Source organism: Ascochyta rabiei, chromosome 4, assembly GCF_004011695.2.
Source record: "Ascochyta rabiei chromosome 4, complete sequence".
NCBI lineage: Eukaryota > Fungi > Ascomycota > Dothideomycetes > Pleosporales > Didymellaceae > Ascochyta > Ascochyta rabiei.
Genome location: NC_082408.1, coordinates 2,037,066 through 2,060,175, shown reverse-complemented (window position 1 = coordinate 2,060,175; position 23,110 = coordinate 2,037,066). Strand labels below are relative to the sequence as shown.

At 53.6% G+C, this 23,110-nt stretch overlaps 7 protein-coding genes across 7 annotated transcripts, besides 2 other annotated features; 3 read left to right on the top strand and 4 right to left on the bottom strand.

Annotated features, from left to right (window-relative positions):
* Window positions 1–92: 92 nt before the first annotated feature.
* EKO05_0003127 (uncharacterized protein) lies at window positions 93–6,419 on the top strand (the record flags this gene model as incomplete). The annotated part of the gene is made up of 2 exons (XM_038938095.1): window positions 93–942; window positions 1,033–6,419. 2 exons carry the CDS (start codon window positions 93–95, stop codon window positions 6,417–6,419), a joined length of 6,237 nt encoding a protein of 2,078 aa, XP_038801685.1.
* Window positions 6,420–8,009: 1,590 nt separating this feature from the next.
* On the bottom strand, window positions 8,010–8,889 carry EKO05_0003126 (ribosomal 40S subunit protein S1B; the record flags this gene model as incomplete). Its single annotated transcript, XM_038937823.1, has 3 exons — window positions 8,010–8,153; window positions 8,211–8,712; window positions 8,768–8,889. 3 exons carry the CDS (start codon window positions 8,887–8,889, stop codon window positions 8,010–8,012), a joined length of 768 nt encoding a protein of 255 aa, XP_038801684.1.
* Window positions 8,890–10,043: 1,154 nt separating this feature from the next.
* On the bottom strand, window positions 10,044–10,535 carry EKO05_0003125 (uncharacterized protein; the record flags this gene model as incomplete). The annotated part of the gene is made up of 2 exons (XM_038938160.1): window positions 10,044–10,126; window positions 10,181–10,535. The coding sequence occupies 2 exons, from the start codon at window positions 10,533–10,535 to the stop codon at window positions 10,044–10,046; spliced, it is 438 nt and encodes a 145-aa protein (XP_038801683.1).
* Window positions 10,536–13,188: 2,653 nt separating this feature from the next.
* Window positions 13,189–13,229: a tandem repeat.
* Window positions 13,230–13,565: 336 nt separating this feature from the next.
* Window positions 13,566–13,590: a tandem repeat.
* A 669-nt stretch (window positions 13,591–14,259) lies between these two features.
* Window positions 14,260–16,104, bottom strand: EKO05_0003124 (Putative GTP cyclohydrolase; the record flags this gene model as incomplete). The annotated part of the gene is made up of 6 exons (XM_038937925.1): window positions 14,260–14,265; window positions 14,321–14,513; window positions 14,564–14,616; window positions 14,689–15,140; window positions 15,196–15,606; window positions 15,663–16,104. 6 exons carry the CDS (start codon window positions 16,102–16,104, stop codon window positions 14,260–14,262), a joined length of 1,557 nt encoding a protein of 518 aa, XP_038801682.1.
* A 610-nt stretch (window positions 16,105–16,714) lies between these two features.
* Window positions 16,715–17,251, top strand: EKO05_0003123 (uncharacterized protein; the record flags this gene model as incomplete). The annotated part of the gene is made up of 4 exons (XM_038938156.1): window positions 16,715–16,717; window positions 16,775–16,816; window positions 16,868–17,006; window positions 17,061–17,251. The coding sequence occupies 4 exons, from the start codon at window positions 16,715–16,717 to the stop codon at window positions 17,249–17,251; spliced, it is 375 nt and encodes a 124-aa protein (XP_038801681.1).
* A 336-nt stretch (window positions 17,252–17,587) lies between these two features.
* Window positions 17,588–18,421, bottom strand: EKO05_0003122 (Uracil phosphoribosyltransferase; the record flags this gene model as incomplete). Its single annotated transcript, XM_038937932.2, has 3 exons — window positions 17,588–17,639; window positions 17,688–18,218; window positions 18,267–18,421. The coding sequence occupies 3 exons, from the start codon at window positions 18,419–18,421 to the stop codon at window positions 17,588–17,590; spliced, it is 738 nt and encodes a 245-aa protein (XP_038801680.2).
* Window positions 18,422–19,165: 744 nt separating this feature from the next.
* On the top strand, window positions 19,166–22,504 carry EKO05_0003121 (uncharacterized protein; the record flags this gene model as incomplete). Its single annotated transcript, XM_059636096.1, has 2 exons — window positions 19,166–22,165; window positions 22,217–22,504. The coding sequence occupies 2 exons, from the start codon at window positions 19,166–19,168 to the stop codon at window positions 22,502–22,504; spliced, it is 3,288 nt and encodes a 1,095-aa protein (XP_059492079.1).
* Window positions 22,505–23,110: the final 606 nt, after the last annotated feature.

The window sequence follows — 23,110 nt, the reverse complement described above, 5'->3', positions numbered from 1 at the left end:
CTCTGAAAGCTGGAGGGCACTGATGGTTACGTTGAAAGCCTCCAACTACCAAGCTTTCGGGATCCTACATTTCAGCCTCCCTATTCAGCGACATGGCCTCTATTCGACTTGCTACAGCGTCGAACTTTCGAACTTTCCAGAACCTCGTAGACGCACTTGTCTCGAACGATGGCCGATGGAGAGAACAACTTGACCAGGAAGCCCTTGAAGATGAATTCGGCAGGCTCAGGGTGTGGTCGGGAAATTTGGGGGCTTTACAGAAGGGCCACAGCTCTCTTGACTACCGGCTCCGCGATTCACCGTTGCTCTCTGGAAACGCCTTGAAGTTCTTGGAGGAACTAAACCAGAATCTCCATGAAGCACATTCAATAGTGTCCGGGACTCGCTTACCTTACGAAGATCAATCACAGCCGGACTCAGCGGAGGAGCTTGACGAAGACAACGACGACGGTTTCTTCAGCGAGGATGATGATGATGACGAGGAAGCTGCTAGCTCAAAGAAAGAGTTAACGATGCGCTACGAAGAGATCGTCGACATTATCGACAACCTGTACAAGCTAAGTGTCCGCATCAGAACGCCCACAATTCGATCAAGGTCCCTCAAGGCAGCCTCTTATCAACCAAAAGATCCTGAGACTGGCGTTGACATACTCAGCACGTATGCTCTGTACGACAAGCAGCATACAGAAGAGCTCCTCCGATATCTACGACAACCCCATATTCCAGATGCGCAGACTGATGATGGCTGTCTTGCATCCCGATTGGCTCATGCTGTGACCCTTCGTCGTCGACAGTTCAAATATTGGAAGAGGCACCGGGAGAAGCTTTCAGTGTCCACAATACTCGAGGAAACCGCGGTACGTGCAGAACGCCCAGTAGAGCAGATCAATGTGCCTTCACGGAACAACCCTGCGGAAGCTATCCTACCACAGCCAGTTATCTGTAAGTCTCTTCTAAAGTACCCGTTCAGTCGTCTCGGATGTTCCCTCTAAATCACTCGCTGCATTGAGCTCCAAGGCTGACCGTTTGCAGTTCTCAAAGAGGCGCCCAGCCAGAGGACCGGCAAAACGATGCTCTCAGGGACCGAAGCAACACATCATCATCAATCGCTTGATGACATCGTCGATAGCAAGTCCGTGACAAGCTATGCTGTCACCGTGACAGACATCCATGGCAAGGGAGTCAATTTACCTCCTCCACCCAAAAGTGCTGATGGAGAGAGGGACTTTGAGTGTCCATACTGCTACATCATTTGTCCAGCCCGTTACGGTAGGGGACGAGCATGGCGTACTCATCTGCTCCAAGATCTGCAGCCATATGTCTGTACATACCCAGATTGCGAAGCTTCCGAGCAACTGTTCCGTAGCCGCAGGGAATGGAATGAACACGAAGCTAGCCATCGCAAAGCCTGGAGGTGTCCAGAGCATCCTTCAGCCATATACAGGTCTCGCATTGGACTTGAGGACCATCTTCGACAGCAGCATCTCGACAGCTTCCCCGAAAGTCAATTGGATACCATAGTAAAGATCGGCGAGACCTCGACCGTTGAGACGCGTGAGAAGTGCCCTGTCTGCTTCCTCTCTGCAGACGCAGAGGGCATGGGTGATTTTGCAAATCATGTAGCTAACCATCTTGAACGATTCGCAGCTTTTGCTCTACCCAATAATAGCGAAGAAGACACAGATGGAGCAGGTAGCGCTGCAAGTCGCGGTCGGTCTCGTAGCACTGCTTCACAAGACGTGAGCGATATGTCACTGCCCAGCGATATCTCGGAAGAAGAGCAGAGCGGGGGTTTTGTCACGGAGCTACAAAGGAGTGATGAAGAACCTCTCGTCTATGAGCGAGAACCACAAGAGGGTCTGCAGAGTTACTCGCTGCTTTCTGCAGAAAGCTTGCTTTCACTACCAGATGCTAGTCAAAATCGTCTCGATGCATTACTGGCACATCACGTAGACGAGCAGGATGACGATCTTGATGAAGATACCGATACCATGCCAGCCGACATTCAAGAGCAAATGGAACGTATAGAGAGCTTCAGAGCCTATATGTTGTCCCTACCAGGCGCTCAGACTGTACGGTTCTTCAGACGCTATGGTTCGTGGAGAGGAAACGCAATCTTCGGTAATGGGACACAGGCAGCTCAAGCTCTGGGACTCTTCGACGAGTCACTCTGGCCGCAAGTCAATATCCGACAAGGCACCGAAAGCAATCGCAACAAGCTCAAGTTTAGCGTGCCAAACACAGAAACTTTCACACGAACCACTCCAGTCCGACGGTCAACCTCCGCCACGCAAGATGCTGATAACAAAAGTATCTCTTCTGCTTCAATAGATTATGATGATGAAGCAACTGTCCAAGCAAAGGCAGACGTATTATCTGTCTCTGACATTCCCGCCCTTCGCGAGTTGTACAGAACTCGAAAGCTGCTGCAGCGCGACCAGAGTTACCCTCCAAACGACTCATACAACCGGATTATATCTTTCTGTTACCATGATCTTACAAGGATAAAAGTAGACGCTATCGTCAACAGTGCCAACAATTCCATGAAGGTCAGTAAGAATGCCACGACGCTCAACTACTCCGTTCACAAGGCCGGGGGACCGAAACTCTCGGAAGAAGCCAGGTTGAAAGGCAAATTGAAATCAGGGCAAGCGGCGCTAACCGGCGGCCACAACCTGCCATGCGACTATGTCATCCATGCATCCAGACCTCAGTACTCGTCGAACAAGGGCATGGGGCAGTTCAACATTCTTACTGAGTGCTACCGCAGCGCTCTCAAAATCGCACTTGTTCAAGGGATTAGATCTGTTGCTTTCCCTTGTCTCGGTGCCGGCGGCTGCGGGTTTCCACCGCGGGTAGCTGCTCGTGTAGCTCTTCAGGAGGTGCGAGAATTTATGGACTCTCAAGTCAAACATCCCTTTGAGCAAATAGTTTTTGTCGTCAACAGCGCTTGGGATGAGAAGGCCTATATGGATCTACTCCCTGTTTTCTTCCCGCCTACACACGGGGACTTGGAAGTGGCTGGGCCACCAGAATGGACTGCAATTCGTGCAGCACTTGCCGCTCAAGCTCTGGAGACAAGACTTCAGGTGCAGAAAGTCGTAGAGGAATTGTCCGCAGAACTCAGCCTTTTCATACCCGACTTTCCCACGGGAGTACTAGAAGAGCTCCAAGGCATAGACTCCGCTCTGGCTTCGATGAGAGGATTTCTATTGGGCCCCAGTGCTCTCAGGCGGAGTTCAGAAGAAGATCTTAACCTCCTCTGTTTTGTTATGCAGACTGTTTGTGGTGGCATCACAGAACTCACAGAAACAGCCAAAGACATGCCATTCTCCGGGGGTCGCAGTCACAAAGGCCTGTGGGATGATTACAACAATCACATGAAGATGGCCCACCATAGTGATGTCGAACAGTTTCTGAAAGACTGTCAGAACTTCGCTCAATGTCTGGACGATATTCTTACTCGCAATGGCGTGGAGCTGGACGAGATGACGCCTATGCGCTTGAGGCTCGACAGCTTCAAAGCCAAGCAGAGAGGTCAAGATACCGAAGGTGTCCGTGATCGTTTCGACGAGGTTCTCTATACGAGAGAGTTTCAGCGCGAAAACATCACTCAAAGCCGGGAAATCGTACGATTGCATCAGATATCGTCGATAACACAACTGTATTCATCAAAGCAACTCGAAGAAAAATCAACCATGGCACGGCCATCCGTAGTGTTCAATGATACAGTTTGTCTGGTTCGAGAAGACATCACGAAGTTGGAGGTCACCGTCCTAGTCAACTCTACCGATGTATCGTTTGCTGGCATGGGCACACTGGATCGCAAAGTCTTCAACAAAGGCGGCCTAGAGCTTCGGCAGGAGCTCAACAAGTTCGGTGTATGCAAGGAAGGAGACGTCAAGACCACACCAGGCTATCTGCTCTCAGCAAAGTACGTCCTACACGTGGTGCCACCGGAGCAGTACAGGAAGAACAGTAAAGATGTCTTGCGGCAGATCTATCGCGAGATTTTGCACACTGCCCAGTCCCTAGGAGCAACGTCTATCGCAATTCCATCCATCGGTACTGGCATGCTGAACTATCCAAGACGAGACTGTGCATCACTAGCTCTGGAAGAAATTCACCGTTTTCTCGAAACCGCTGAGCCAACGAACTCGGTGGAAAAGATCGTTTTAGCTGTATACTCCGCGAACGATGAGTTTGTATACAGGTCCCTTCTACCCGTTTACTTCCCACCGATCAATCAGAGCGTCAACAGAGCGCTACCAGCATCGCACCCCATTCCTACTAGCCCACGGGAGCAGCCTAAAACGATATCAGCTCCCAAGCGTACGCTATTCAGCTCCATTGGTGACGCAGTGCGTAATCTGGGCAGTTCACGCTTTGGAAAGCGGCCCGTTTCTCATACTTCACGTGCTATTAATAGCTACGAAGAGCATGCACTCATCGGTTTCGAATCGCACGCCCAAGATTGCACTACCTGCAAAACTATGAAGCAACTCTACCTGAACGGGGGAGCTCTCTGCGAGCATGGGTACCCTTTGGCACAAACACTGCTATGGTACATGACTCTGGGACCAGACCAGCTCGTGTACACAAGGCCCGTACAGATCAGACAGAGCATCAGACTTGAGGTTCCGGAAGACATGTTCCCGCTTTCTTTGACACTTCTAAGCTTAGTGGAGGCAAGCTTAAGGGAAGAAGGTCGAGAGCATCCATTTGTCAGTCCGAATCGCGCATATTCGACCATTATTCAAGGCCAGACTGAGAAAGACGATGCAACAGATCTCACCATATACGGTGCCGAAAAAGCTTCAGCCCGCGTCGAAGTATGGTCAGGTTCTGAAAATCTGTGGAGCCCCGTCTCACCTGGCGAGTGTGTCATTCTCGTTCGACCGCGAAGGATAGACGTTTACGAAGCTCACGCCCCTGTAACAACACAAAAGCCTCTGTTGACTCTTGAGCTTAACGTCGATGTGGAGATTGCAAGACACGTTTACCAACCGGGGTTGATCATTCGTGGTGCTGTCGTCTCGCAGTTGACTTCGCTCTCGCCCTCTTCTAGTAATGGCGAGATTAGGTTCGTAAGCCAAAGCACAGCAGCCTCGAACGCGCTGCTCGCAATGTTGCATCGAGCGAACCCGGAGTTTCCGGTCACTCGAGAAGACCTCAACGTTGCTTCCCACGATGTCGAGGGTACAAAGAAGCAAATCCAGGAGGCAGTAGAGCCACTAGGCAAGCCTTCAGACAAGATTGAGTCGGACTCTGAGCGAGATATTGCAAATTCTGCCGCTCAGCAATCCGAAAAAGATACGCAGCAACAGGTTCCAAGCCCACTGCAAGTCAAAATGCAGAGGCTGAGCGCAGCCGCGTCTCATTTCAATATTGAGCCATACGAGCATCAGTCGGCCATAGTCGATCAGCTTGGAGATGATACGGTTCTCCCAGGCCATGCTGGGCCTTCTTCACGGGTACAAGTAGGTATCAGGTCTTCTGATAAGCCCCTGACTACGCTTGAGCAGCAAGTCCTCCACTACTTGACCGAAGACCTCAAATCACGACCGGGTTCTTACATTGGTCAAAACACCAAGGGCATCGCCTCAGCACTCAACAAACGGCCATCAGAAATATCAACTGCTACTGAAAGCTTATCGCAACAGAACTACATTCACAACACTATAGATAAATGGACATGGGTGGTATCACAGGCTCCGACAGACCTTCCAGCTCTTGGTGAGCGTCTGTCAGGGGTTCCCATTCGCCAAACAGCGCCACCATCGACGATCCCTAGCCTCGAGAAGGCAAACGAGACAGACAAGGCAGATTTACTATTTCAGATGGATTTGCTGGAGCAACAAGTCATGTCGTACTTCACACATTTCAACTCGGGGTCCCCGCTGGAGCAAGGCTGCAAGTCTCAAGACATAGCGAAAGCGCTCGACAAGGACGTTGACGAAGTTGAACTCGTGCTGGATCAGCTTGCCGAGCAAGGCAAGCTGCACCTTGCACCTGATGGCGAGACTTGGAACATGCCCCTGCCACGGCAACACATCCCCTCGAAATCAGAGGACATTCGAAACGCAACAGAGTTCCGGGACACACCGCCGAGTCCTGTCATCCCGGCTTTGAGCGCAGAAGCTCAAAATACACCCATCGACATCGTAGACGCTGCTGATCTCGGGGCTCTGGACGTCGATGATCCCCCACCACACCCTGGCACGCGCTGGACACGCATCGACAAAGCCTACGTCGATCCGCGCGTTCTAGCCAACCTAGACGAAGAGTTCCACGAAGAAGGATACAGCCTGATCGTGCACCGGGTACTCCGGCGTGGTGAACTCAAGCAATGGGTGCAAAAGACGTTAGAGTTAAGGTTGCAGAGGACCGATGTTGCGAGAGAGAGAGAAGGGGCGTGAGTGGGCATACATGGTTGGGCAAAGAAAGGAACGAAAGGGATCAGAATCAAGCAAACTTGGATAGAGTGCTAGCTGGGGACATGAGGGAAGATGAGCTTCGGCACTTGGCGGGCGATGAAGACGGGAAGAAGCGGTGATAGATAGAAGCATGGCCAAGACTATCTGTCGAACGCAACATCTTGCCAATCACACGCGGAAACACGCTCCGACCCCAATACATTCCACGCTCGTGCTGATCTTGATCGAACAACTCGCAGTGATAACGAACAGCACCATCCCCCCTTCGATCTACACCCCCCCCCCCTACAACGAAAGCACCACCTCCACCTCCACCTCCAATCAGCACCGCCCCAAAGAAAAGACCCCAACACCACCACCACCACCACCGAAACCAAACCACTGCACACCAAACACAATTTCTCTCGCCGAATCCCTGCCCTCCCTCTCAGCCCTACAGCACCTCGCGACAAAGTAGCGGTGAAGCACGCGCGCCCTCCCCCCAAGCAGCCTATCCGCATCCCCGCGCCGCTAGCACATCCCTCGGTATCGCGATCGTCATCTCACACCGCCAAAACGGCACGGGTGTGTTGGCAATAGCGCTCCCCAGATCCCCGGGTCACAGCGTCGGCAGCAACGAGTCGTGGTGGACATTAGCTGGGGAGGAACACAGGAAGGGAGGAGCGGCCGAGGGAATGGAGCGCGAAGGGTGTTGAAGGAGGAGGTGGAGTGGTCTGGTGTATTTGTTGTTGGAGATTGGGCGGGGGTTCGGTATGGCCAGTGGAGGGTCGGGTGATTGCGTCGTCGATATTGGGTAGAGCGATTGGGCTTTTCGCGTACTCGTGTGCGGACATCGCGGTGGGGGGATGGTACCACTGAAGAAAAGGTTGGCTGTTCGGCCAAGTGCTGCCTATACTTGTATAAGTGTGATGTACTGTGTCAAGCCGTACACTCCACTGTGTAGGGAACTGTTAACGGTGTACTTCAAACGAAAACGAGCTTGCTCGAAGAGCTCGGTCGCGGTGTATGGTTGTATATTTGGGTTGGAGGGAGGGCTTGTGATACTTTGTTGGTATTTTGAGTCTGCGTCGTGTTGGTGTGTCAGTGTAGTTGCCCTTGCAGAGAATGCAGAAACGTTGTGTAAGAGCAGGTAGAGTTGGATGATTGATGGTCTGGACGAGACATGAAGGTATGGCTCCAGATGTGGGCTGAAGTACGAAATTGTGGAAGCATGAGATTGGCTCAACTTGCTCACATTAGACGGACGGCACGAATGGAGGCGAGAGACGTCGTGGGGGGTTGTATGGGTATCGGATTGTAGGTAATAATGCTGTAGGTACATGGACTGGCGACAGTCAGCGACACAGTGCATGGGAGCCATGAGTGTGAATTGTCATTGTCATTTCCGTGATACTTTTGCCGCAAACACCAAGTGCGGATATCAGTACCCATGCACGCCATCACTGCGACTGGAACGCATCAAGGGTATGTTTAACCTTTCATATTGTAAACATAGCGCCTCTTGGATGCCCAGATCATGCCGCAGAAAGTTGAAAGGACCCAGAAAACCCCAGCCTAATCAACCATGATCATTTAAACATTCTCAAGGACGGTCTCCTTGAACTCGCGCTCAACCTTCTCGCCAGAGTCGTTGGCGCTCGACTCGCCGTGCAGACCGAGGAGGGCACCAAGGTCGAACTTGGGCGCCTTGAGGAGCTTGACCTTGCGGACGTGGACCTGGTAGGGGGTTAGCAACGCTGGTCATCATGCAGGTACGGTGTGGGGTGGACGCACGTTCTGGAGGGGGTAGATGCCCTGGGTGGACTTCTCAATCTCGCGGCCAATGACCTCGGGGATCAGCTTCTGGGTGAGCTGAGCGAGAGTGCAGGCGCTGGCCTCCCTCTGCATGATCTCAGTCATCTTCTTGCGGATCGCCCTGATCTGCGACGAAGCGGCGTAGGTGGTCTTCTTGATCTGGTTCGGCCTGCGCTTGGTGAAGCCGATGGCGAAGAGGCGGAGGAGGTAGTCGTCGGTGGTCTTGACGACGACGTTGGCCTCAATGAGAGACTGCCACTTGCGGACGAGCGAGCGGAGCTTGTCGGAGGTGAAGTCGAGGCCGTGGAAGTTGGTCAGGCAGTTCTTGCCCTGGACCTCGTCGACGCGGAGCTTGACCTTGCGGAAAGCGTGGTCCTCATCCTTCTGGAGATCGGCGAGCGAAATCTCGAATATCCTTCCCTTGAGGGCGTCGTTGGCGTTCTTCAGACCGGTGGTGCGGTTGACGAGGGTCTTGCCGACACTGCAGGTGATCAGTATGCTGCATATGGCGACTGCGGCCGTGGCGGGTCTCTTACTCCCTGATCGCGAAAGTTCCGGGCGCCTTGACGTTGTACCAGTCCTTCTTCGCGAAGGTGTCGGTCTTCTTCTTAAGACCCTTCTTGCCCTTTGAGAGACGCTTGTTCTTGCCGACAGCCATGATTGCGACGAGAGTTGTGTGGGCGTCGAGGCTCTGTGGTTAGTAGTCGTGGTCGAAGCCAAAGGGTTTTTCGTTCACTTCTTCATCGCTTAGCTGTGTGCTCGCTTAGTAAAATGCGCTAGTCTTGATTCGAGCTAGCGATGGATGATGCACCACCACCTCTCCGGGGACACACTCGCAGTGTGTGGAATTGCAGGAGGAACTCAGTGATGCTTTGCAGACTATCTGCACTCCAGTGAAGTAGCACAAGGCTTCGGCGATTTTGTTTGCTGATATCACAGCACACTCAACTGTGTGAAAGGCTTGTCTACAGGCAATTCTGGACGGGTCGCCACGAACATGGTATCACCTGCAGACACTCCAGCTCTGACCTCTCTTCGGTCTCCATGTCTCGCCAGGTGTGTTCACACAAACCGGTAAAGATTCACAAGTGTCGAGTAAGAAGTGCTCGTTGGTGTAGTGCGCGATATGGAAGTCGCACTGAACTTCCAGCAGACGTGCGCACTCAAAGCGTCTCAAACATCACACATTAAGGATGCTACTCGCCTTCACTTCACAGCAATTTCGTAACTGAGCACAGTGGCCGTCTTGAGCTGGTGAACGTTGTCTGATGTTGATTTCTTGCATCGTTGCCACCGTCGCAACTCCTTCTTGCCACCGCGCGTACTGCGTGCACTGCTACCTAGTAAGTGGGCTCTTCAGCACCACGATAACTTCTGTGCTTTGCACCGCTTCTACCCATAACCTGCACGCCCCCTTCAGCTGCGACGCTACACTGAAATCCTTCAAGCCTCCTCTACCTATCGCCACCGTAGCTGCAGCGCTGGTGACTGCGCCCACCGTACGAACATCGCCCCCACGCCAGCCTTGCTTCTTCGGCCTGGCCATCTTCTCTGCCACAATGACGTGCGACACGCCGTGGGCTATCGACTACCTCTCTCTAGTCGCCAATTGGATAGACCGAACGCTCCTTGCGTAAGTATCTCTGCACGATGCGTGCTTTAGTACTTTTGCACATCGGGTGACCGATGCGTGCAGCTTCTCTCTCAAGGATATGAGGTGGAAGGTCGTGTTGAATGCTGTTTAGGTGAGTGGGCCATTTTTAGCTGTGTTGAAACTCCTAGCTCTTTCCGTACACAAGATGTGCACATCAATCAGGTCCTAATAGCAGCGTGACCCTGATCGTACTGTTGACTCTGGCAGAACTTCTCATAATCCGGGAAGCTGATGTAACCATCTGAAGTGGTGTTAGTCGCGATGTTGGGATTGACCATCAACCAAGTAAGCTTACCCTGCTGCCTGTACTGGGTGACGTAACGGTCACTTTCGCTTCTCCACACAATAGGTCGTTCCATGGAGTGGCTCGAGTGCATCCTCGATTCGGGAGAGACCATTGGTGACGGGATTTCGCCTCGTGGTGTTGTGGGCGAGGAGGCTACCTTTGCGAGCAAGACGGATGCTTTGGTAGGGCTGCTTGACGATGTTGCCGATCCGGCAGAGTCCCGTCGAGAGATGATGGGAGCATGAGTGGTGATACAAGGCGAAGAGACGGTCGAAGGGGACAGAGCTGGGCGGCGACTGCCTGATCTTGAGCGCTTGGGTGCTTCGGTTGGAAGCGAGTAGTAGTAGGTGCCGTAGGCAGACATGGTGGAGTTGTTGGTGTTGCGTATACGGTTTTCGAGGCCGGACGACTGAGCCTTGAAGTACGTGGGTTGCGATGACGAAGTTGCTTGTGCGACTTGGAGGCGGGTAGCTGGTAATAATGAGTTTCGGAGAGCGCCTAGACGCCATTCACCCCATACTACCGACACTCACGCTTCCTGCATGATCCAGGCACCCCTGCCACGCCAACTGCATCACTAGCCCCGCTCCACCTCTCCTTGACTTCTGGCCCGGCGTGCATGCAAAGCGCACGCCGCAAAAAACGTGGGCCGTTTAGAATAGAAGCTGCAGGGAGCTGTGCGCTGTCATCCCGTTCGTCCTCAACACACACACAGCATCTCACCTCCATTTCGCTAGACTGTGCTATCGCTGCAGGTGTGAGCTGGCCGCCTCAGATTCGAGACAGCCATCGCTCCGTTATCAAATGGCCAGTAGCACTGCAAAGGCTGCTCTCCCGGCGAATGCGCTGACGGCAGTGTGGCCGGCAGCCGTCAAGGTTTCCGGAAGGGCGGGTGCTGAAGCGCGGAAGGATGCCGGATCGCATGGACCTCACCGTCATGGCTGCGCGGTGATGACAAGACAAGCCACGTTTTCAGGATCTGAGAGTTGGCGGACGTGCCTTGGAAGCGGAAGCCCTGAAGAGGTCCATCGCCGGTGCTTTGCTGCCCGTTTTGCCATGGATGGCCTCGACGACGCTCCCTGTGCGAGTCTGGCCTCACGCACAGGTGACAGCCTGGTGACAGGTACTGCTTGCAACAGCCTCATTCTCTCCCTTCACAGCCCTGTGACGACATTGCGCCGGCCGAAGTCTCCATTCTGGCCGGCTGTACATTGCACATCACGGAGCTGGACGTTGAGTCGAGAATGCGCTGCGACAAGGGCACCCCTTCGAATCCCGGGAGATTTGCTTCGATCCGGTTGGAGCACAAGAACGCGAGACGGTCCGCCAACTCTTTGCGACGTCGTGTGCTCCCCTCTCACGTGTCTTCCAGCGTGCTGGGCGCACCTATCTTTCATCGATGACATATCTGACACTTGGATTCGGCAATAGCCTTCTCCTGCACGTTACGACGTTTGAGGAACGGCCACGTCGGTCCACGTACCCCTCTTCCCTGTACCACCTATTTTGGATGGGCGGACATGAAGCCATTGCTGTGGAATCGGTTCTGATCTGGAACACCGTCTTGACTCCACTTTCACGTCAGCCCGACGCAACTCAGCTGAATGGTATTCTTTACGCCGAGCGGGTGCACTGGATGCTCTTCCGCATATCCGCTCTGTGACTCTTACTAGGAGCACTACTGGTATGGTAGCTGGCATAAGTAATGTGAGTGGGCCGCGCAGTGGCTGATGACCAAGCCCTATGTATTGAATTTTTACAGCTCCACACAAGGAGAAAATAGGCACAGTCAGCAGCCAAGTTTGTCACGGTTGTGCTAGGCAGACGAGAGGCGTTCTTGTGTCTTTGGTCGTCCGCACTCTGGACGCAGTAACCCACCTACGAAACTTATGCCAGCTACCACAGTAGCACGGCAACAACCAGCTACATGGGAGTTTCACGATCAGACTTCTACACCGACAAGAACAATATTCCTTCGCTCATCCCCTCTATCGTCGAACCCCACTCGCGCCAAGGTTCCAGTCTCCCGCTTCCCCATCAAGCGCCAGTCTCGCACGGTACTGACCAACCAAAATCAAAAATTCACATACCACCTAGTCAGGCGAGCACTGTGACTGTGGGATCGGCATCCAATAGCTGCGCTTGATCGGCCAGGTTTTGTACAGGCGGTATACAGTGCTGTCTGCAGTCAATCTGGACGGGTATGCAAGTGCATGGTCTCAATATGCCATGCTGCCCAGTCCGTTGCAAAGCTGCGACTTTAGCCACTAGGATGTGCGCGTGCTACAGGTACCTGGCCCGGGGAGCGGGTACCTGTAAGGATAACCTGTCCCGTCCGCCGTCATAGCCGCGGCCGTTAATCAGATCAACGCCCACAATCGCAGACATGTCGATATTCATATCAAAACGAACATGACAAGACCGTCGACGCTTTCGGGGAAAAAGGCTACGAGATTCTGAGTGCTGACGGCTGAGTGCTGAGTGCTGTTCGGCGCGACTCTCGCATCCCAGCAACCCAGGAATACTACCCCTCATCATCACATCATCCAGGAATCCCAGGCTGTCCCAACACCACACACATGCATATTCTCCGCAAATCCAGAGTTCCAGACACACTCCCCCCGCCAGATCTCGCGCCGATCACACCCGAATTCCGAACAGCACATGTCTTGCGTATTCTCTCCTTCCGTTCTGCTCGTCTACATGCCCACTCTAGTTAAGCCGTATCCATCTATGGCATTCGTGCTAGGTTACCCACCCACTGTTTCCTACTCCAGAGACACCGGACCGCGCACGTCCTGCGCCCACAAGCGTGCGACAACTGCAGTTCCACTGTCCGTGGACACCGCTCTGTAGTGGGCAGCTACCCAGCAAAAGTCTGGATGCTCGCCTCGTCTGGGTTTTTCGTGCTGTGACAACCGAAGGGAAGATTCGTGGACGCCAAGTGGGGGACCCCCTGGGCTTTTTACCTGGCCTTGCTTACCGCTCCTTGAACCGCGAGATACGGGCGGTGTACAGTAGGCAGGTAGATGGGATAGGATAGGTAGGTAGGTAGGTAAGCCCCTACCTACACACTGAGACTAGCAGGTTCCCTACGCAGCACCTAGCAAACCCGCTGTAAGTACCGCCCGAGCCCAACGCAAGCCAGTTCTGCAAACGAGCCGAAAAGCGCGGCCCGCTCCGACTTCAAAGCCCAGTTCTTGCCTGTCCGCTGTTGCCGACGTCGGGGGGTTTAGCTACCCCTCCCGTCTGGCGGGTGTGTTGTGCGCGAGCGTTTTTTTTACTGATTTTTTCCGTTTCCATGCCATTACCATGACTGACTTGCTTTGCTGGCGTGGCACGGTAGGGCAGCGCAGAGCATGCGGGTGTGTCAGGTGGCGTCGGTATCTGTACACACATGCACATGCACATGCACATGCGAGCGCCGGCGTGCGTGTCGCGGGTAAGGCGCGAGGATGCGGTGGGGAGCACTCCGGCACTGCACGCAGGTTGCTGTAGGTACATGGTACGTGTGCTTGCGTGTTCGTGCTGTGTGTTGTTGTACATGGTGGAGGACAGCGCGCTGCAGGGCATGTATGCGTCAGTCAGCAACAAGTTTGTTTGTCTGCGTCAGTCAGTAGCAGGTTTGTCTGTCGTGCTAATAGGCTTTGCGGCCAGGTGGTGTTGACTTCAGTCTACATGTAGTTGATCGAGAGCATGGGCGCGATAAGACGCCTCGGTTGCATTGGTTGCGAAGCTATAGGCCCGAGAAATGCTCATGCGGTTCGGGTCAGACGCGGACGGCTTCGGGCCGCCTGTACTGATTGCCGTGTAAAACACATCGTCAGCGGCGTATGAGCTATTGAGTACTAAAAGCACGCAGACGAATAGACGGGTTGAACTATGCACAACCTTGGATTGGCTACTATATACATTCTGGATGTACCATGCTACGTGTTTGGGCGAGGACTGACCCTCACGTAAGCGTTGTATTGGAGAGTCACACTGTGTGCGCGTCGCCTGCAGCGCATGGGAGCAGATCTCCAAGCACTGTTCAGATGGTGCATCTACCCAGACTTGCATACCGCTTACCAAGTGGTAGGGCTTGCTCAGTGCTACACCTCTCGTCAGCCTGTGCAAAGAAAATGGAGGGTGTGGGAATGTACGTACGTCAATGTCCTCCCAGCCACGGCCCTTCACGTTCGCTAGTTCCTCCATTGACATGACAGTACCGGTGGTGAAGTAGCCAGCCTGGATCTTGGCATCGATCTCAACGCGGCTATCGGCTGGAATCATCTCATCAGGAATAGGAACGCGCTCGTGAATTGGAATGCCTTGGTCGACGATAGCATCGTGCTTCATGCTATGCTGGCATTAGTTGTTGTCTCCGGGCAAAGGAGATGAAGAACCTACTTTGACATGGACAGCATCCTATCGATCTTGGTGATACCAAGCCAATGGAGAATCTGCCTTGTTGTCAGTGATGCTCACTTGCAGACCTGCAGTCTTTTGCGTGACCAGATGGAGTGCAGACTCACGTCAGGCATGAGTGCTTGGAACCGCATGTCCTTGACTCCGGCAATGTTCTCTGTGCGCTTGAAGTACTCGCTCGCCCTGTCCTCCCCGCGTTTCCGTGCGTTGTACACAAGGTACTTGGTTACTTCACCAAGCGCGCGGCCTTCCTTACGGAAATAGATGACAACACCACTACCGCCTTGCTGAGCCTCCTTCACTGCCTCCTCGATGCCAAAGGTAAGGTATGGGCGGCATGTGCAGATGTCAGATCCAAAGACATCACTTCCGTTGCATTCGTCGTGGACGCGCAGTGCAAGACGGCTGTTGGGGTCCGACATCTTTGCTGGGTCACCAAAGATGTAGACGGTGAGACCACCGATGGGAGGCAGGAACAATTTGATGTCGTGACGTGTGATCAGTTCCGGGTACGAGCCTCCGGTTTCCTCGAACAGTGTTCGCCTCAGCGTCCCCTCATCTGGCCACATGGTTAGTCTGACGAGCTCCAACAAATGCCCGATCTGAGAACATACCGATGTTGAAACGCTCAGCGACACCGGGTAGGTACCACACAGGCTCAACAGCCACCTTAGTCACTGCAACTTCGCCCGTCTCGTTGATGCAGATCTTGCCATCAGGTACGATGCGGCCCAACCTTACGCTTTCTTCCATCTCAGGCAGTTTCATGTGTGCTCGAGTGATAGCAATAGTAGGCCTGATCTCGATATCCTCCTTGTCCATGGTCTCTTTGTACAGCCAAGGTGCGAGATGGCCGTAGGGGTCCATTGCAACAATCTTCTTCTTGTCGTTCCATTGGGGGAAGGGTCCAATGTTGGCAGCAGGCTCCGTGTTTGTGAAGTCTGGTTTGTGCGTAATGTCGAGGTTCTTGCTGGCTACAGCAAGTGCGTTGTAGATGGAATACGAGCCACCGTGAGCTCCAATGGCTGTGGATGTTTAGCACAATACATCATGGAAGTAAATCGCACAGACTTGAACATACCGTTACGACGACGAATGGTGTTATTATGTCTCGAAACGACGACAGGGCCACGAACAGCAGGGTCTTTGGCGCCCCACTCCATGGGCAACGGATCAACACCAGATTGACCAGGGTAGGAAGTCAAGATGATCTTTGATGTCTTCGAGACACTTGCGCGACGAGGGGCCGCTTCAGCATTGGGAGAAGTTGGCTCATACTGCTGGCTAACAGCTTCTACGGTCTGGGCTGAGTCGGCCTCCTTGGCTTTCTCCTTGCTCAAGGAGCCGTTGACAGCATCCGTGGCTGCCTCATCCTTCACCTGCTTGACACCAGCCAGAACGTTCACGCGGCCATTGATCTTATCGATTGCAGATGCTAGTTGAGAGTTCTCCAGGCGCATTGCCTTCAGTCCCTCCAAGATCTCCTTGAGCACAGCATTGTCTGCACTGCTTTCGGTCGACATGGCGGCAAGCTAAGTATAGGATGTCACCCTACAAGAGCGAACAATGAGAATGAGAGAACCTTGACAACTCGGGAGAGCCAGGGTTGTGCTGTGTTGTCGACGTGGTCGAAGCTGGGGATAAGGCTTCGGCAGCTTCCGGCGTAGTACGATTGCGGGGAACGAGGGCTGATGACGAGGTTAGAAGGCGAGAGGGATGGATGAAAGAGCTTTGTGTGGTTTGAAGCCAGCTCGAACGTAGTGAAACGTTTAAGTAGACTCGAGGAGAAGAGAGAAAGAAGGAGAAACTCAGCGGAGACGTGGACCACAAGGAAGCTCAAGACAGCTGACTATCATCCGCAGCTGGCCCTCGCCAATCAGAGGTGGGGCTGATAACCTTATCCCGAACCGCAAGTGGCAGCTGCAACAGGGGCCCGAGCGGAGAGTCGGGGTTCTCCGGCCTGGAAATTCGTCGCGACTTGGACTTGGCGCGTCATTGTCGAGAAGCTCACCCACGGGACAAGGCCAACACGACCACACTTGACCACCGCAAAGGTCGCCACGTTGTGAAGAAGACCGTCGCACGCGCACGCCAAGCCACACGCCCCTCTCACATCCTGCGCACCCCTCCAGAATGGTACGTAACGCGCGCAACTCGCACCCCATCGCATGCGCCCGCTAACCGTACGAACAGGGCAAGCGCAAATCGTCAAGCAAGCCGCAGGGCCCCAAGAGAGTATGCCAGTCCCTATCGCACGGGGCCGATAGTCGCTAACGCCTACACCAGAAGGAGAAGCTGCCAACGACATTCCAGTGCCTCTTCTGCAACCACGAGAAGTCCGTGTCCGTGTCCATTGAGAAGAAGTCCGGTGTCGGCAATCTGCAGTGCAAGGTCTGTGGGCAGACTTTCCAGACCAACATCAACTGTATGTGGAGCTCGGGTGCGTCTCCAGCGCTGGACGAGTGCTGATGGCTGGTAGACTTGTCTGCGCCCGTCGATGTCTACGCCGACTGGATCGATGCGTGCGATGCTGTTGCGAAGGAGGCTGCAGCCGGACGCGCCACCGAGCGCTCGACGAACCGCACCGGCGCCCTCCCCAAGCCTGCAGACGACGACGATGGCTTTATCGAGCACGATGACGTGGACGCAGAGGGCGACTACGATGCCTAAGATGAGATGCGTGTGAATGGCACTGTACAACACAGAAGGGGTTCAAAAAGTGGCTCGATACGATGTGGGCATGATTGGCATTTACGGCGTTAAGGTATACCACGGAGATGGGGTACTTGGATCTTGAGTTCGAACTTGGCTTTGACCACCAGAAAAGCTTTGCCTGCGAGTGGCTTTCAGAGACTAAAGCCAAACAGACCATTTCTAATCGTTTCCCTTCTGTTCGCGCGCACTACAGCAGCATTTGTTAGATTCAAGCACTCTGATTCCTACTATGCAAAAAGGATTCTGCTGAACCAAGGTTCACTATGCTAGCCCTGGATAGATATTGCGAGTCTACAAAGTGTAGAAGCGATCTCCAAAGTCACCAAGACCCGGGACAATGTAGCTAGCATAGTGGTTAGTAACAACCGATGTCAATGACAGCAGTACTTACTTCTTCTCGTCCAGACCCTGGTCAACAAATGCCGTCACTACTCGGACCTTGGGCACCTGCTCGGCAAACCTCTTCGCGCCTTCCGGGCTGGCGATGAGGTTGAGGAAGAGAATGTGCTCCTCGGGCACACCGCGCGACTTGAGTACCTCAACGGCCATGAGAGCAGAGCCTCCGGTTGCCAGCATGGGATCCAGCAGCAGTACCCATCGATCCGCGATATCCTCGGGTAGCTTATCGTAAAAGAGCTTCGGTTGGCTCGTCTCCTCGTCTCTCTGGATCAAGATCTTGCCAATCCTAACCGACCTGCAGCAGTCCCTCAAACCCTGCTCCATGGATTCTCCAGCTCGCATGATCGAGACACCGCAGATCTTGCCTTCAAACTTGACACCAGCATACGTCCGCCCCACTGGCGTAGTGATCTCGTGACCTACAACAGGAAGGTGGTTGAGTCCTTCCTCAACCAGGAGACGGATGATACGGTTAGAGTAGAAAATGAAGTCGGCACGACCTGTGTTCTTGTCGCGAATCATGCTGTTGGCTGTTGAGTGTGACGTTGCTGATACGTGTAAGGGGCCTTACGTTAGCAGCGCTATCAGCTGAGGGGTTTGAGGCAGGATATGAATGTTTGGCACTTGGTCCAGAGGTTTGGAGACTGTGGCCGTTGGCTTCTGAGTAGCCGGGCGGTACTCAGGGCCTACGCATTGCGAAGGTGGTGTCTCGAAACCGCCAGTCATGGTTGCAGTCGGTGATAGTGGGGTGTTGGAAAGGCAGTGAGCTGCTCGAGTTAGCCACGTTTGAGTTGGTCGTGTACGATGCCTACAATTGACGTGCAAGGGAGACAATGGTTGGCTGGAGGCAAGGACGTAAGGGTCAGGAGGGCTGGACTCGGTGGTGAACTTGAAGACAGATTCAGCCGCGGCGGCAAGACAATTGAGGAGAAATCCCGTAAGTGGGGCAGCCAATTGGTCTCAAAAGATGTGGTAATTGTAGAGCTGGCTGGGACTAATAGATACAGGATCGAGATAACAAAGAAAGAGGAGAAGCTGAACCAAGAAGGAGCTCAAAGTCTAGGCTCGTGACCATCTTCGGGGACCTCCGCCAAACATCTTTGGAGGCTGAGTGCGTGTAGTGAGGAGGATTGAGCATGTCCCCGCCATTCACCGCCCGCCGATCTTGGTTAGCGTACCTGCCGGGCAGACGTGGGACCCTGCTTTGCGCCTCCCTCACCAGACGGGTACTTGCCGACCTCGCCATTGTTGATCGCGGGAGACAGACGGCCTTGCATGCGCGCTCTCATTGGAAAGTTGTTCACCGTCAACGACAACCATCGCCAGACAGTTCGGTCGCGCCTCAAGCAATGCAAGCCTAATTAGAGACCTCGGCCTAGTCGCTGCCTCACGTTGACCTTCCCATCACGACAATGCGCGTCCGCACCTAAAACAACCCTTGCTGCACGACGACACGCAAACGCGTCTGCAATGGCGCCATTCATGTCATCCACTTTCACCACCGGAGAGCGACGCAAGAAGGTCGTCACGTACGGCAAACTGTCGCGTGTCCCGCCACCTCGATCCAGCATCCCGGATGATGCGCCTTCGCCAGAACGACCTCGCAAGCATACAGCGATTTCGAGTGGACCGACAGCTGAGGTCGGAGGACCGTTGGATACTACTAGAGCTCTTGCCACTGCACGCGCGACTACAACTAGCCCCGATGTATTCGACGTACCCTCCGAAGACGAGTTGGAGTCGCAGTCGACAAAGCCCACAAACAGGCCTGCGCCACTGCAGCGTAGCAAGACAGAAGCAGAATCGCGGGCAACCATTGCGAAACCACACGAATTTGCGCCTGGTCGCGCGGTCGCGACAGCTTCTCGACCTCCTAAACAACCCGGGGGTTTGAAACCGGCAGCGACAACGAACAAAACGCTACAGGGGCAGATTGGACTGCAGCAGCCGGCACGGCTAAGTGCTCCGCTTCTCAAACCGCCGTCTACGGGCCCCACATCGCAAACAAAGGCCCCGCCATCCTCAGAAGGCCAAAAGCAGGCTGCTACAAGCGGACGACGGCTACAACGATCGAACACATCTTCCAAGAATGTGTCACGCACCACAACGCCCGAATTTCCGGCACAGTCTTCGGTTAAATCACAATCTGTAGCAAAGACAAACCCTGCGGTACCCAGCAGCAAAGCGACGAAATTGAGTACCAAGCAGTCTGCGAGCCTGGACGTCTTTGAAGTGCCATCAGATGAAGAGCAAGCATCTTTGCCGATTCTCGAACCACCTATGCAGATAGCTCGCCAAGCGTTGAAAGATAAACCCAAGGAGCTCGCGGCTGCGAAGGTGGCGTCACTCAATGCTCCTCAAAATATAGCTGTCAAGTCACACAAGCTGGGGATCTTACAAAACCGGAAGCGGAAGGGCTCAATATCTTCTATCACTGCGCCGAAATCCGTTGTTGCACGCATACAGGAGCCAGTGATGGCGCAGCGAGACCGCAAAGTGACTAGGAGGGAAAAAGGCACATCGCCAGGTCACGGTTCTACAAGACCCTCAATCCCTCGTTCTGCGCTACCGGCAGCGACTGCAGAAGCCTCGATCAACAAGCCGAGAAGGACAAGAACACGGACAGTGCCGGTTGTCAGCCAGCCAACGGTATCTAAGGGCCATTCTTCACCAGCCATGCTTCATAGCATGGTACCCGTCGCACGAGCTTCCAAAGCACCTCTTGACGATGTGACGTCTGAGCTGCTTGCATCCGACGACACCATGTATGATATCCCGGATCCAATGACAACGCCTGTACGCCCAACACCTCTTCGCGGGAGCACAACTTCTACGCCTGGCTCAGTCACACCGCGTCAAAAAGACCTCTTCAGCACCTTGCTTGGTGGCTCAGCAGCACCCAAAACGCCGGCGTCTGCGCTCGCATCTCTCCAGCTGACAGACAAGAAGCCAAGATCACTGCTTGGAGCTCTAGCTAGATCGAAATCCGACCTCCCTTACAGCAGCCAATCACGGAAGACTCGACTGATAGACACACTCAGAGACGAGACGAGTTCTGAAGAAGACGACAGTGAAAGTGACGGAGAAGCTGATGCTACCATTGCTGCAGATTCGACACCCAAAGCGAAGCCCGCAACAACCGAGCCCAGCACTCACGACGTTGACATGGACAGAGCCACACCAGCAGATTCCCAAACATCACAAATGACATCTGGAGCGGTCACTCGCCCAAGACTTACATATGCCGCCCAGCGTTCCTACCTCCAGGAAGCCAATCCAGAAGACGAGTTTTTAATATCTATGGATCTTGACGACAGTTGGAACGTGGACTCCCAGACTGTTTCCACCGACGATGAAGACGGACCCACGAGCCAAGTGCGAACGCATCACGAGCTCAAGAAATACGGACAGAACACCATGTTCTCGTGGGACATGGAAGAGTCTATCCGCGAGATCTCGGACGAATCAAGCAAGAGTGCACGCCGCAGCGCATTGATGGATTTATGCACTAAGATGGTCGATGCAGGCTTTGTCAGTCAGCTTCTCGACTCCGGCTTCATGCACAAACTCCTGGAAATCATGAGGTCTACAGACGATGTCATTTTCAATTTCCTTGCGACTGCTTCAGTTCTTTTTGTCCTCCAGACGAAGCCTGCTTTCGCTGTGGTTGATCAAATTTACCGATCCGGGATTACGAGTACTTTGATCAAGGTGGTGGACAACGATATCGATATCTCCAGAATCGCACGCGATCGAAAGTCGAACATGTCGAAAATTGCCCAGGAGTCCTTGGTAGATTTCCGCGCACTGGTGCTGGCAGCTAAGGCGTGGTCGCCAAATACACCAGAGAAAGCTTCACCTCAGATTTTGACACTCAAAACAATCGATCTCCTCGTCCGAAATCTGCGAGAGTCTGGCAGCATAGAGGCTCTCTTGTCCCCGGTCGAGGTCTCGAAGATTGTCAAAGTGTTTCCAACACCCTCTAGCCGTATCAAAACCACCAAAGCTACTTCTCAAGACATTTTGACCGTTGACTTGGCGCTTTCGATACTGGAAACCGTGTCGATCGCAGAGCAAGACTACTCCACATGGCCTACTAAGACTCTGCAACACCTGGCGGAGGTATTGCCCATTTTCTTTGAGGACAATGGCCCATCGAAGACTGTGGAGGCAATGAAGCTCTGCATGAACCTCACCAACAACAAGCCCAAGGCCTGTCAACCGTTCTCCGACCAGGCCTTCATACAGCCCCTGATCCACTTCATTGTTGGTCGTTTCGATGTGCTCCACAGTGGAGAACTCGATGCAGATCGTCGGACCCAAGTGCTAGCTGCGTTGACGCTCGGTCTGGGTGCGATGATCAATCTCGCTGAGCTCAGCGATCAAGCACGACGCAATACCATTGATGACAGGAACTCGATCGAGGTGTTGGTAAAAACCTTTGTTGCGGGTTCTGAACGAGCAGCTGAGGTGTGTAACGATTCGCTCCATGTTCCGAACATTCATATTAAGTACAGACAGGCCAACTCCGTTGAAGAGTCCGAATTTAGCGTTCAGGTCGGCTTCCTTACTGTGCTGCTGGGCAATCTGTGCCTCAACAACACCGTCCGATCCAAAGTTCGAGCGTCACTACCCGGGCAACAGCTCCAGCCACTGCTCGAGCAAATGAAGGAGTTTGCGCGCATTCACGAGCATGTCGATAAGAGGACGGCCAGTCGTTTCGAAGGGCCTGAGGGTAAGGAGGCTCTGAACAATTACTACCTGCGAATCATGCATGTGGTCAGGAAGCTGGAAGGCGCCAGAGAATAGGCGCCAATTCTGGTGTTGTTCGATTACTGCAAGATGTTGGGCGCAGACACGGTTTATGAATCTCCTTTGCGTTTTTGGATACTGCGAATACTCTGCGTATGTCGATCGGAAGGTTTATGTTACAGCACGATACCCAAGGTTTATGGATTTGCAGCGATGCTGGTAAACGCGTTTGGTATGTAGAGGTATGTTGCCTAGTGCACGAAGCGGGGTCTGGTCAGGTTATGGAGTCGGCACACAGCCCAACACTGATCCTGGTGTGGCATGTACCGTCGGTGTGTGGAAGAATCAAAAGAGTGCTTGAGATTATACAGACCAGTCAGACCGGAGCCTCACTGTGAAGACGTGCAGGTCTGCAACCGGTTCCGGATAGCGTTGGCCATGCAGATAATGAATCGTTTGGTAGCCATGCTCACAGCCATGCGTCCAGAAGTCTGTTCCACAGACACGTGGGCGTTTGACCGAACACCTCAACCAAGCTAGACTGCGACCTTGTGCGTCCGGGTTAGCCATCTTACGGCATGGTTACCGACGAAACAGTAGCCAACTATACTTGACATACGCAATGCAGCTTTGAGACTACATGACGACCTTGTGTTGAAACTT